The sequence below is a fragment of the Equus przewalskii genome, chromosome 1 (genome assembly GCF_037783145.1).
Source record: "Equus przewalskii isolate Varuska chromosome 1, EquPr2, whole genome shotgun sequence".
Taxonomy (NCBI): Eukaryota; Metazoa; Chordata; class Mammalia; order Perissodactyla; family Equidae; genus Equus; species Equus przewalskii.
In genome coordinates this window covers 121,823,852-121,838,617 of record NC_091831.1, presented here as the reverse complement: position 1 = coordinate 121,838,617, position 14,766 = coordinate 121,823,852, and the positions used below count along the sequence as shown (strand labels likewise).

General features: G+C 42.6%; 1 protein-coding gene across 5 annotated transcripts in view; it reads left to right on the top strand.

Moving 5' to 3' along the window:
* The window catches only part of THSD4 (thrombospondin type 1 domain containing 4), a 552,284-nt gene that overhangs the window by 500,008 nt on the left and 37,510 nt on the right, over positions 1-14,766 (top strand). For all 5 annotated transcript variants that reach the window (XM_008519725.2, XM_070621956.1, XM_070621972.1 and 2 more), the window contains one exon: positions 12,349-12,524. In XM_008519725.2, the coding sequence (XP_008517947.2) occupies positions 12,349-12,524 (176 nt within the window). The remainder of the gene's footprint in view (positions 1-12,348; positions 12,525-14,766) is intronic.

The window sequence follows — 14,766 nt, the reverse complement described above, 5'->3', positions numbered from 1 at the left end:
ACAGAGTACTTTCTTGTTTGGTAGAGTGTGTGTGTGTGTGTGTGTGTGTGTGTGTGTGGTTTTGATTTTGGTTTTTTTGCAGTCTAATGACCAGTGCTTTAAATCTTAGTTGACTACTTATGAGGTGATGCCAGGCCAGCAAGTGGGCTAGCATCCTCCATAGGCAGCAGCACCATCCCACCTGACTACCATGGTCTTCCTCCCTCAGACCAAGCAGGTCGCACCCCTTGCGGTTTCCCCTCTTGCTATATATGCAGGATGGTTCTTTTTTGGTGTGTTCTGATCGTGCATTGGAGTCCACTAATGTAGGGTGCTAATACCCAGCTCCATGAGGTCACCACAGATGCTCCTTAGTGAGAACTTTTGGGGTGGAGCTGCCCCGAGGACCAGGAGGCAGAGCACGCTGAGTTCTAATCCCAGCTCTGGCATACTATTTTTTGTCAGCTCCAGTTTTCCCTGTCTCTGCCAGGAGGAGGGTGCATTCTTGTGAACATATTACCGCCTTTTACCTTTATATGTGGGCCCTGAAAAAATACTGCTTTTGCTGTGGATAAGGCTCAAAGAGCAGGGCATGGACACTAAGATTAAGGTTAAGAGGTTAGAAGCAGGAGATACCAGCCCTTGAACAGGACCCCCCGGATGAGAGAGGACACTAGCATTATTTGAAAACATCTACTGAGCATCTTCTTTCAGGTACTAAGTAAGACAGGGCTCCTGCCCTATGAAAAATCACAGTAGAATTTTTTTTTAAAAGCAGAGACACAAATTACCAACATTTTCCATACTTGATTGAATGCAGACAAGGGGGCTGTGTGAGGTGGTAGAAGGTAGGGTCAAAACACACAAGACCTTGACTGTGAATCAAAGGAGGGTAAGCTTTATATTTTAGGCATGGAAATTTGGAGGCAGAGGAGAGACAGGAGGAAAGCAGTATTTCAGGAAGATCAATGTAGGGTAGCGTCCAGGGAGATCCATGATCAGGCCTCTGCCATGGTCCAGGTTTGAGGCAAAGAGAATCTCGATGCAAGAGGTGACTGAGCAGAGGAGGAAAGGGGATCAACTAGGCAGCAGTTCAAAGGAGGAGATGATATGCCTGACGAGTGATTGGCTAGGGGGAAAGGAAGATAGAAAGAGCCAAAGATGATTGCCAAAACTTGAATCTGAGTAATGGGAGAATAATTTTTTTATAAAAGAGGAGGGATTAGGAAGCAGGCTCATGTAGGGTGAGAAAGATGCTGGGTTTATCTTTAGGTAAGGTCGGGGAGGGAGGCCCCGAGACGGCTGCCATGGCAGAGCGGGTGTTCCCCGTGAGCCGGAGGAGGACGGCAGGGACTCAGGAACTGCGGTGTGAATGAACTTGGACTTCGTGTTCGGCAGCCAGTGTTGTCTCCAAACCCAGATCTCAGCTGTCACTCTCCTGACCAAAAACCTTTCATGTCTCCCCAGTGCCCACACTCCAGCCTTCACAGTCCGCCCACCGTCTCCCCTTCCAGCCTCATTTCCAGGGGCTCTCAGTCCACAGCCCCCATTCTGCTCCAGCCCCTGCCCCTTTTCTGGTGCACCAGAATTTTCCCAGCCCTCCAAAGCTCAGACCCTTTCCTGTGTCTGCCTTTGTCCATGCCCTTGACCCCAATGCCATTTCCCTTCACCCTCACATTCCCCCCCCCGACTTCGTCCTCTGCCTAGTGAACTGCCTGCCCCTCACCCTGCAAATTCCTGCTCAGATGCCACCTCCTCTCCGAGATCCTCTACACTCCCAGGGAAATTTTACCAGCCTCTCCATTCACGTCTATTAGCTTGTGTCTGAGCTCCAGAAGTGACGGGCTGTGTCTTATCCTTGCAGCCCCCATACTTCTTTGCCCAGTTTACTTTCTTACTTAAACCGTAGATGGGATCTGTTTCACACAACATTATTTGGGACTTAAAAACACACAAACTTTCTTTATAGTTAGTAACAATTCAAAGGAAATTTGCAGTCAAAATAAATCACATGTTAATATTTTAAAGAATGAGAATTAGCCGTACTTAGCTATAATTTAGCAATGAAATGAGAACAAAGACTTGGCATTTCCCTTTATTGAAACCCCTCCCAACCTGTGATTATAGAGTGCCAAAGAGAAAGCCAGCCTTCTTTCTCTGAAACTCTGATTTTCAGTCCAAATGTGTTCCATCCTGTTTTAGAAAATCACACAGGTTTGATTCTATCCAAACCCAAAATGCTAAAGCAAATCTGAACTGAAAAATCACTATGTGATATGTGCATATATTTGCTCAAGAGAAACCATAATTTGCACACTTTATCAAACTAGACCTGGATCTACCTGAAAAGAAAGGCTTACACTTCTTTTGAAAAGAATTTTTATGCATCACTACATGTGTTTACCATTTTGGTCAGGAGGAATGACCAAACGACATTTTTGAGACTGGAATTCTTAAACAGTAGTATCCAGATATCAGCAAGACTTTAAGGAGTCTCCACAAATCTCTTATCTGAAGTCCAAGGTTAAAATAAGATAGGTCAGAACAAGACAGCTCATAATTTACTTCTATTCAACAAGCATTTATTAAGTGCCAACCAAGAGCCAAGTAGCAAGACAAAAATGTATGCCGCAGTATCTGCCATTAAAGCAGTCACCTTCTAGCAAGGGAGGCCGGTATATAAATATATAATAGAGTATAGAGAAATAAACTTAACAGAATCCAGCCATAATATACACATATTTATGTACAGATGATACTTCTTTCTACCGCCATCAAAGTTAGACTCTAAGCCTTCTTCATATTCTGAACCTCTTCAGGCCTTTGGCAGTTTTATAGAGCATGCCAGTGATAAGATGTATTGTGTGGTCTGTGTGCATGGCCTTCCTTTAGCGTGTTTAGACATATCAACAGAAGTTCAAAGCATATTAAAGACTACTAGGGCTTTGTCTGAATTTCTTGTTTGATTATACATGTTGTTTAGTCAAATTATGTATTTCCAGCAGTTATCTCTTAAACGTAAGCTTGAAGCTCTTGAAAAACAGATGTGGAACGACAAGAGAGGTGATTGAGGATGCGGGAATCCATGGCAGCAACTTCTGCCAGCTTTGGAAATTCTGTTATCTAGTCCAGCCCTTACTGTACGTTCGTCTTACCTGGGAGCTTGGAAACCACTCAATGCCCAGGCTGCACCCCAACCACCGAAATCCAGGTCTCTGGGGAGGTAGGATGCAGGCATGAGGATTTGAGGGAAAAGAAGTCAACTTGTGTTTTTAAAAGCTTTTTATTTGAAAATAATTTGAAATTCATAAAATGCTGCAGAAATAGAAATAATACAAGAGCTCCTGTATTCTCTTTATCCAGAGTCACCTATATTTTTTTTCCTTTCAACCATTTGAGGGTCAGTTATGTATATCATAGTTCTTCACCCGTAAATCCCTCAGTTTCAGTGAGTATTTCCTAAGAATAGGAATATTCTCTTATTATAGCTAGCAAGCTCACACATTTACATTGATACAATACTTAAAAGTATTTAATTTACTGTCCATATTCCAGTTTTGTCAGTTGTCTCTCATGATATTGACATTTTTGACGGATAGAGTCCCCCCCTTTTTAAAAAATATAATATTCCTCATTGATGAAATTATGTGCTTTTGGCCAGAAGACTGCGTAGGTGATGGTGTGTCCTTTTCAAGGCGCCACATCAGGAGGTATACAAGGTCCACTTTTTCTCACTGGTGATGTTAATTTTGATCACCTGGTAAAGTGTTGCCCAGTTTCTTCCCTGGATAATTTTCTTTCTTTTTCTCATTTGCAACTAATAAGTAGTCTGAAGAGTCAATAAGACCAAAGGAATATCCTGCCCCACATCAAAATTTCCCCCAATGTTTAGTGTCGATTGCTGATTCTTGCCCAATCCAGTCTTTACCATGATGATTGCAAAATGATTTTCACCTCCAGCACTCCCTCCATATTCATCAGTGGGCCCTCGAAATCTCTCATTGGCAAGAACTCTCCCTTCTCCCCCATGTATTTATCTATATACTTGTTATTGGTATGAACTCATGAATTTTCTTTTTTCCAATCATTTATAATTCATTACTGTACTTCTTTGGATGCTCAAAGTGCCCCAGATTGGGTGAGTAGGAAGCATATGTGACATGTCCCCGTCGTTTTTGTGAACACTTCCTTGCTTCCAGGCTTATCTTGTACCTACCCTGGCCTGTCCCTGGAACTAGTCACTTCTCCAGAAAATGGTGCCTTTTAATGTGAAATGGTATTCGAGACTAAGGTGCTAGGTAGGCTGATGGGTAGTGGGGGTGTTTTTGCTTCTTAGCCGTCTTAACAGAGAGAGCTAGGAAACATATGCATATATATATACATATGCGTATACATGCATAAGCATATGCACACTCCCATAAATATACATATATACATGTTCATATAAACATGTACAGAGACATCCATATACATAATTTCAAGATCATGAATTCACACTATCTCAAATTCAAGTCCATCCCACAGAGTTCTGTTTTGCCTTCCCCCATCCCATATTTGTATATCTCCTTTTCCACAGTGAGATCCCTGGCTCCCAACAACATCAGCTCCAGGGTTCAACCACTTTGGAAAAATGTTTGGCAGCCCCTACTACAACTGAACATAGATATACCTGTAGCCCCACAATGCAACTTGTGGGTATATCCCCAACAGAAATGAGGACTTACGTCCACCAAAAACATACGAGAATGTTTATATGGCAGCTTTACTCATAAGAGCCCCAAACTGGAAACAACTCAAAAGTCAATCAGGGGCTGGCCCAGTGGCCGAGTGGTTAAGTTCGCGCACTCCTCTTCAGTGGCCCGGGGTTTCGCTGGTTCGGATCCTGGGCACAGACCTAGCACCGCTCGTCAGGCCACGCTGAGGGGGCGTCCCATAAAGCTCAACTAGAATGATCTACAACCAGAATATACAACTGTGTACTGGGGAGCTTCGGGGGGAAGGAGAGAGAAGAAAAAAAATTAAAAGATTGGCAACAGATGTTAGCTCAGGTGCCAACCTTTTAAAAAAAAGTCAATCAATAAAAGAAAAAGTAAATAAATCATGGTATATTCATATAATGTAATACTAAATTGCTATGAAAAAGAATGAATTACTGATAAATGCAGCAATGTGGATGAATCTTATGGACCTAAAGTTAAGTAAAAGATATCCAACACAAAGAGTACATACAGCATTATTCCATTTATATGAAATTTAAGAAGCATCAAAACTATAGTGCTAGACAGCACAGTAGTGGTAATCCTTGAGGCTTGTGGGGACAAGGGTAATGACTTTGAGGGGGCAGGAAGGAGCCTTTTGGGGGGCTGGAATGGTCTATATCTTTATTCAAGTAGTAGTAACACAGGTATAATACAAATATAAAATCATCAAGCTATAAACTTATGATTTCAATACTTTACTATATACGTTACATCCTAGTTTAAAAAAAAGAAAAAGAAAATTAATGCAGCTACTGATTGGGCTGCCAGTGCAATTAACTCATCTGAAATGACTTAATCAGGCCAACTTCACATGTGCTCAGGAAATAACAACTACTGCACATCAGAACGTAATCACGTGCTTGGCAGCTACTGCTTTTCTGTTGTAAGACACATCCAGTGTCAGTAATGGGAAAAACCAGGCATCCTAGTATTTAACGGTACAGTGTGTGGGCTTACTCGGTGTCTTGATATAATTTCCTGTTGAGTTGAATTAGATTCTTCCCCCCACAGGGGTTAGCCTCAGTCTAAACCCTTGATGGCTTAGGCTTTGCATATAAAGACACACAGTTATAGGCATCCTCTAGGACTGATTGCTGATAACTCGAAATCCATGGGAAAGTGGGCTCTGGGAATCCTAACTGCTCACAGGCAGGGCAGGAGGGTGTTATGAGAGCTTCAGTAGTAGGGCGGAATGAAGGCCACAACCCCCAGACTGGCCCTTTTGCCTCTCTGCTCTCAGTGTCTGCCCTGTTGCCCAGGCAGCGCCAGAACATGAGAAGTGAAACCGTTCCTCCCGTGATTGAGAAGGCTTCTCTTTCTATCAGGACTCAAAAATAAGATGAGGGAAGGTGTCCTGCAGTGGGTCTCCAACTTTAAATGCACCACAACCACCTGGAGAGCTTGTTAAACCCAAATGCTGGACCCTACCCCAGAGTTTCTGATTCAGCCAGCTGAACCTACACATCTAGCCAGATTCCAGCAGATTTAGATGCTGCTGGTCCAAGGACCACACTTTAAGAACTGCTGGTGTCTGGAAAGAATATGGAATCAGAGCATCAAAGTTCAAGTCCTGTACTTGAATAGTCTGTGACCTTGAGCAAGCACCTTAATCTCTCTCAGCCTATTTCCTCATCTATATAAGAAAGGTAATATGTCTCCTACTTGCCTTATAAGATTGGTATTTATATTATGTGAGTTCCTTTGTGTTTTGAAAACCATAAAGCGTTAGACCAAGATTCTTCACCTTTTTGTGCCATGGACTCTTTTGGCCGTCTGTGGATACCCTCTCAGAACATCATTTTTAAATCCATAAAATAATATACAGAAGAGTACAAAGGAAACTAATTATACTGAAATGTAATTATCAAAATATTTTTAGAAAACAAAGTGGCAATATAGTAACGTGCTTCTTTAACACTAAAATAGGTGATGTCATGGAGGGTTTAATAACCATTGTAATTTCAAAATAGTGATGAGTTTTTAAAGAGTATTTCAAAATATCTGTGACATCTGTAATGTCATATGAGTATGTATGTGATTTCTGTCGACGACAAAGGCGCTGTCCTGCTAACACTCTTGTGAGTTGTTGCCTACATCAATAATGGAAGGAATGCTAGCATAGACATGCAACTGACAGCCCCCCCAAGGTGGTAGTATGAAGTGAATAGTTGTGTTCCAGTTTCAGGGTATGCAGATTAGCTCACATATTCTGAGTCTCACTTGTTTGTGCCCACATGTGGGCATCCGTGGGAGCTCACAGATAGACTGCAGGGCTGCAGGCCTCCAGCTAGCATTGTTATGGTGGCCAGTGATGTCTGACCCCTTTGCCCTGGAGTTTGTGTGCTACACTTCCAAGAAAGCTTCTGAGAACTGTGGAAACATTAAGAAGCTTGGAATTTTGCTAGTAGAAGGAACTTAACCTTCATTTTCCAAAGGAAGAAACAGACATCTAGATGACAGTGAATCTGTTTGCTTTAAGGAAGCTGCCTTCTTTATTTGGTTGTGGGAGCAAAGTGGTTGGGTCGTCAACAACGGGAATTAAGATTGTGGGGTAAAGTGTATGAGAAGCAGGGCTTGGATAGGTAAGCATTTCCTATATGAATCTTGGAGAAGGGCATCGTTGGTGCAGATAGTTTAGGCCAAATACATGTGTTCAGTATTGACAACTAAAACTGGAATAAAACCCAGATGTCAAATGAGAGTAGAGATTTCCTCATATTGACACAGCAGTGAGGTTGCCTTGCAAACAGGCTTTGCCCAAGCTTGACGTTCAGTGAACACACCCACTAGCAAGAGCCATGAGTCACCTGCACCTTTTTGTGGGGTAGTTCTGGACACCATTAATAGCCGTGGAATTGCTTACAGGCACATAAATTGTAGATGCAACTGTTTTTGATATGCAAGGCCAGGTGGGGGCTAGTTTCAGAGCTGTTTCAGAGGCTAACTCATGGGCACATGGAGTAAGGACCATGTCTGCCAAAGATCTGATATGGCTTCTTTTTATGCTTTGCTATTATCCAGTTAAAGATTCACCCAAACCTTTAGACGGGGTGCGTGGGTAACAGCAGTGGATGGTAAAAAGAGGCAGGGCCCCAAGGTTCTATTTCCTGGGAGGCCCCTGCAGCTCTCTGCTATGCAGTATTCCAAAGGGCTCTTTTATGGACTTTTTGGTTTCCAGATAATAATCTCTTCTACAAAATTGCCATTAAGAGCAATAAAACTTTAGCCAGAACGTACCTCAATTCTGAGCTCTTGATGCTCTGAATGAGATTTTAGGAGAAGATATAGAAAGGGGAAAATACATATATCCTTCAGGGATATCTGCTTGTACCATGACATTTATAGTAATTAAAAATTTTAAAACTTTAAAGAAAGTAATTTGTGCATATGGTAAAACAAATTTTAAATCATGGTAAAAAGACATAAAATGGGAAATAAATATCTCCCTTCTCATCTCCCATCCCAACCTAAACCCCCAGTTCTTGTCCCCAAATGTTAACAGTTTTATGGCTGTCTTTCTCTAAAAAGTTTTCTGCACGTGCCTACATGTTTTATGTATATGCTTTTGTTTAAAAGTATGCACAAATGAGATCATACCAAACACTACTGTTCTGCATTTTTGTTTCATTTAAAAATGTATCATGGAGTTCTTCCCATACCCACACACACAGTCCTATCCCATTGTTTTTAAGGCCACATGGTTTCCCCATTGCATGGATATCCAGTATGAAAAATCACTTAAGCAATCCTCTACTAATGGACATTTAGGTTGTGGTTTGCTTTTTTTTTTTAAAGATTGGCACCTGAGCTAACATCTGTTGCCAATCTTCCTTTTTTCTTCTTCTTTTTCTTCTTCTTCTTCTCCCAAAGCGCCCCCCCTCCCCCCCCCCCCCCCCCCGTACATAGTTATATATTCTAGTTGTCAGTCCTTCTGGTTGTGCTATGTGGGACGCCACCTCAGCACCCAGGATCTGAACCAACAAAACCCTAGGCCGCCAAAGCTGAGCACGTGCACTTAACCACTCCCTCATGGGGCTGGCCCCCATTTAGTTTGTTTTTAGTTTTTCTCTATTTAAAAAAAGTTCTCCAGAGAATGTCCTTGTTACAAACACTTCTATATATGTAGAGAAGTATGTCCTCCAAGTAGTTTCCTAAAAGTAGAATTCTTGAGTCAAGTATATGGGCACTTAAAGTTTTAACAATGTAACAAAATTGCTCTCCAATATGGTTTAATTGGTTTACATTCCCACCAACAATGTTATGGGTGCTTGCTTTCTCACAAATCTGTCAATACTGGCAGTTATCACATTTTTTTAAATGTTTGACAATCTAATGGGTCAAGAACATCCCATGGTGGTTTTGATTTGCATTTCTTAAATCCTAAGTAAGGTAGAGTATCTTTTCATTGACTTATAGAATACTCATACTTGGTTGTCTGTGAATTGCCTGTTTATCATTCTTTGCCTATCTTTCTTTTGAGCTGCTTGCCTATTTCTCCTACCTATTTCTGCATTCAGCAAACATTAAGTTCCTACTGTGTGGTGAACACTAGGCTGGGCACCTGTGCCATAAGGGTGAGGAAACACCAGTGTCTTTGCCCTTTGGGAGCCTCCGGTGCAGTGGGAGACACACCTCAATCAGATCATGCTCCCAATGGGGCTGTGTACAGACAGAGTTAGTACCTTGAAGGAGAGGCTCTTGTATCTCTGAGAGCATGTGAGGGAAGAGACAGGCGGGAATGGGGGTGGGAGAAGACCGCCCCGAGGAGCTGTTGTCTAAAGAACGATTAGGATTTGGGGTTGGGGGAGCATTTCTGGAAAAAGGAACAGCATGGTGGAGGGACTGCGATGTATGAGATGAGCTAAAAGAAGGCCAAGGAACAGAGCACAGAGAGAAGGACAGTGACTTAGGGTGAGGCTGAATTATGTCACCTGGGGCCTTGGCCCCACTAATGATGTGGAGTTTTTTCTCTTAGAGACATAGAAAGCCATTGAAGGATTTTGAGCTCTAGTTGGTGATCAAATCTGAAAAGATAACTCAGGCTGAAAAGGGAAAGAGGAAGACCAATAGTAGGGTTTTTGAGTGAATCCAGATGAGATTTGCTGGTAGCTTGACCCTGGATTAAGGCAGTGGACATGAAGAGAAGCAGGTAGGTTCAAGAAATATGGAGAAAGTCAAATAAAATGTGATGATAAATTAGATATAGGGGATAAGGAAGGGAGGAGGTGTCCAGGATGATTCCTAGGTTTCTAATTAGATGGATGGTGGTGCCATTTGCTGAAATTAGAAACTGGAAGAGGTCAAGGATGAGTTCAATCTTAGACAACATATCTGAGTGAAGCTGTCAAGTAAGCAATTAGATATAAAAGTCTGGGACCAAAGGAAAAGTCTGAAATGGAAACATAAATTTGGAAGTCACTGGAATATAGTAGTTAAAGTCATGGTCATAGATCAAATTGCTTATGAAAGGAGTACAGCACCCAAAGCGGGTCTACTCTTAATCCTTAAGGAACACTAATATTGAATGGCCAAATAGAGAAAGATGAGACAGAAAAGAAAGAACAGATGAGCAGCCCGAGAACAGGAGGAAGCAAGCCGAGTGTGGTGTCCCAGAAACCAGTGAAGGAATGTCTCAAATAAGATGGAGTGGTCAGTAGTGCCAAATGCTGCTGAGACGTCTAGTAAGAGGAGGCCTGGGAAATGCCCATTGGATTTAGCACCATGAAGGTGTTGGTGACATTAATTTGAATTGTTTCAATGGAATGATAGGGGCAGGAGTCAGATGGGAGATGGCTGAGACATGAAGGAGAAGTGAGGAAATGGTGACACTGTAGGGACCACTGTCAAGAAGTGTGGTTTTTGATAGAAAACAGCCCCAAACCTGTTCTTCTCAGTTCTTCTACTCTTGACCCATCTTTGCCACTCAATAATTTGAATTGATTTTATAATTGTGTAGTCACTCTTCCACAGCTGTGGTCTCCCAGCTGTGGAAGCCATGGCAACCAGCGAAGCAGGCATAGAGTCTGCAGGGAGGCCAGCCTCGAAATTGAAGGCTCTTCTACCCCTTCGAGCAGCTTCTGACTCCATTGTAGAAACAATGCTGGAAATGGGTTTAAGAAACAAAAAGTCCTTATGTTTTAGAGACATCTCCTGAAAAATGTAAAGCTAAATAGGGCCTGGGATTTTCACAGTGAAACAAGATAAGCCATGAGTTGATAATTGTTGAAGCTGGGTGATGGGTACATAGAGGTTTATTATAATGTTATCACTACTCTTATTTATGTATACATTTTTCCATGATGCATTATAAAAAATTAAATTTAGAAACTCTCTTAAGTGAAAGCACAAAGAGCCAGTGATCATCACAGGCCCACTATGCACATGGCGCTTACAACAGGATCTCCTTTAAACCCAGCCTGCCATTGGCTTGTGGGTTTCAAAGTGCCACATGTCTAAGGGAAGAAAATCATCTCTCACATGCTGTCCTTTCTTCTCTCATTAACTCTGACTCCTTGCCCCTCCTCCTTTCTTACCTCGCTCCTGAGAGTGGACTCCAAATCATAGTTCTGTCACTTACCGTCTTCATGAACTTGAACAAGCTCCCTCTGGCCCCTAAACCACTCTCTGAAAGATGGGAATAGGCATCTGCTTAGCAATGTTGTGAGGACTAATTTTGACAGTGTATGTGGAAGTATTTAACATAACAGCCTCAAAAGCCCACAGAAATCAGGAAGGTAATATAAATAAATGAAGGTGACCAGGTAGGAGAAAATCATGTGATGCTCTTGGCCTATCTTTAGCTTTGCCACTTGTAGTAGACATACACATAGGAAGAATTGTAAGAAAAAATTTATTCCATAAGAAAAATAACAGTGCAAGCATGGTCATAAATGAACTAAATAATCCATATTCATCAATCAATGGCTAATAAAGAAAGACTTAGCCTCAGTGTTGGGGGGTAATAGGGAGTGATGGGGATTAGGGCAAAACAGGGCTTGCAGGCCGCATCTAAAAAGGGACATTCCCCCAACAGCTCCAACTGATTGCTGTCTTGAGGGAATGGAGCCAGTGTTAACATGTCTTCTTGTTTTACAAGAGAAGATAGAACTCTAAATTTTTTTGTGAAAATTCCCAATTCTTGAATTTAGGTTCAATTATTTTTTTAAAAAAATACTACAAAGGCCAAACTAAGCCCATCTGTGGGCCAAAACCAGCTCATGAACTGCCAGTATGCAAGCTCTCACCTAGATAATGGAACACAACAGTTTCCCTTCCCTCTCCCTCTTATCTGCCTCCTCAACTTTCTCCTTTCTCCCTGGTTTTCCACTTTTCTTCTCTCCTAACCACTCCCATCCTTCATTTCTCTACTAAGCCCAAATGGTGAAAGGTATTGAAGTGGGTTGAAGAAGTGATTAAGCTCAAAGAGATGTGATCTAGATGCCTTGTCCTGCCCCAGGGCGTAGACCAGTCCCTGGCACGTAGTGGATCCTAACCAGAAATGTGATGAATGAATAAGCCTGCACCTGGGGTGGGGGGGGGGGGGGGAGCAGTTCCATTTCTTGTGTACACTCAGGGCTTACCCAAGCCACTGTCTCATTTTTCTCAACAGCCTTGCGAAGTCGTTCTGGCCGCTCCATCATCAACGGGAACTGGGCAATTGACCGGCCTGGAAAATATGAGGGTGGAGGAACGATGTTCACCTACAAGCGTCCAAATGAGATCTCGAGCACTGCTGGAGAGTCCTTTTTGGCCGAAGGTCCCACTAATGAGATCTTGGATGTCTATGTGAGTTTGGATGTTTCTGGACTGTTCTCTGGATTTTCTATCTTGTTGCTTCTAAGGGCCACACTTAGAACAAATAAGCGACACATCATTGCCCATCCTCAGTAAAACCATTTGAGTGAGCCTTTTGAGGGGCCCTTAAATGCTTGGTGTTCGTCTTTGCCATTCACCTCCAAATGTACCTGGCTCATAGAAAACTCTACCAGATGCTTATTATACTCAGAGTTTATTGACTCAGTAAAACCAATTTTACTTGTTGAACCAAATCAGAGGCAAAACATATCCTTTATTTCATGAGCACTGGATCTCCTCCAAGCACTTTCCTCCTAATGCTAATTTGGCATGTTTTCTTTTTATGGCAAAAGAAAGCATCTGCCTAAAGCAAGACAAGACCACTGCAGTTCCCAGCTCTCTTCAAATTCTATTAAAGCAAATGAAGAAACTAGAGCTCCAGAGTACTCCAGATGACACAGAACCAATACAGAGATTTACTAGAAGTTCCCTGCTTCACAGAAGACAGAACTTTGATTTATTTGACGAGAAACTAAATTGCCCATGAGTTAAAAATGGTCCTTATTTTTAAAAGAAACAACTAGAATCCAGTCTTCTTAAAAAGTTCAGGAAACAAAAGTTGACAAGAAATAAAAGCTCGAAATCACGTATTGATAAAAAGAATGAGCTCAGCCATAGATGTACATTCTCTTACCATCTCCAAAGCCACGCTAGTCTACATGATATTTGCTATGTTAGAGTTTTATAAATATTGTAAATATTAACTGTTCATTCCTCTTGGGCCTTGTGGCTCGTGGACTAAAAACTATAAAGCAAGCCTTGTTATAATTTTGAATATTTTTTTTAGACTGTCCAGTTGGTTGCTGGACTCAGGGTAAGTTTCAAATGGCATCGGGAGTAAAAACCCAGGTTGTTAAGGCCCACGTGGGTGGTCTAGGATGTGGTGGCCAACAATAATTTCATAAATAGGACAAGGTTTGCACTGGCAGAATGCTTGTGCAGAAGAGGCACAGAAGAGGGAGAGAGGGTTTCCAGCCTCAGACCGACTGTCAGATTGTGTGAAAAGAGAAGTGAGAGGGTTGGGGTAGAAAGTGGGACCCTGAGGTCACACCACCACGTCCCTTGAGGGCATGACAGTTCTGGCTGTAAGGAGCCCAGTGGTTCTCATGTCTGCGTTCCATCAGGTGATTTATAGAATGGAAGCCCCATTTCCCAAGCAGGGAGGGAGTAAGAGATGATGGTGTCAGTGGAAAGAATAGACGCGCTCATGAACCAAACAGGACCCACCTGTGCAGGAGTGACTCAGAGACACTTGTAGTCCAAAGGACCTAAGAGATCAGCTGTGATTCTAACCTCCTCCTTCTCCAGATGAAGAAATCAAAAACTGTGAGATGAAGGGACTTGCTCCAGGTTACACAGCTAGCCACCAGGAGAGCCCCTTATAAAGCAGTAGAGACAGAGATATGCAACGTGACAGTGTCTCCTTGCCTGGCTCATATTTAACTGCAGATTCTCATTCTGCTGCTCCATTTAGCCCACCACCCCACTTCCCACCATGAAAGCCCTGGAACAAAGGATTTTGTGCTCCAGAACCAAGAGGGAGAGACTTACTCCGCTGTACCAGGCTGATTTATTTTGTGTTCAGGTCCCAGTGCTCACTTGCTGGCTTGCACAGTGCTGTGCAGTTTTTGTCATCGGTCCCTGAGAGAGTAGGACCCAAGGAGACTTACTTCCCTTATACCGACTTTCCTCACCCCACCTCTTTGTCGTTCTGGAACGTTCCATGGATGAGAGGGATGGGACCCAGGGAGTCAGGGAGGGGGCAGGCCAGGGCACACCTTCCCTGAGCCAGCCTGGTGGGAGGAGCCTAAAGAATCCTGGGCTGGTTCTGCATGACTCTATCTCGCCACCTAGTGTTCAGACGGGTTCTCAGTAGTGTAAACAGGAATCTGGGACGTTTTGAGAGCACTGAGCAAAATCTAAGCCATGGGAGGGGATGGTTGCGAACCAACAGAAAGGTTCTGGTACCACTGCTCTTATCTTCCTATTTGGAATATATGAAATCTTGACTTCCAGACTAGTTGTCTGCTGAGTCTTTCAAAGGCTAAGTTCCTCATTCTTCAAAAGCAAATAAGGAAAAGCCATCTAGAAATAGCTTTCATCTAATCTGTCACGGGACTACTATTAGGACATGAGTCAAACCCACTCATTTATAGATAGTGCCATGTATACC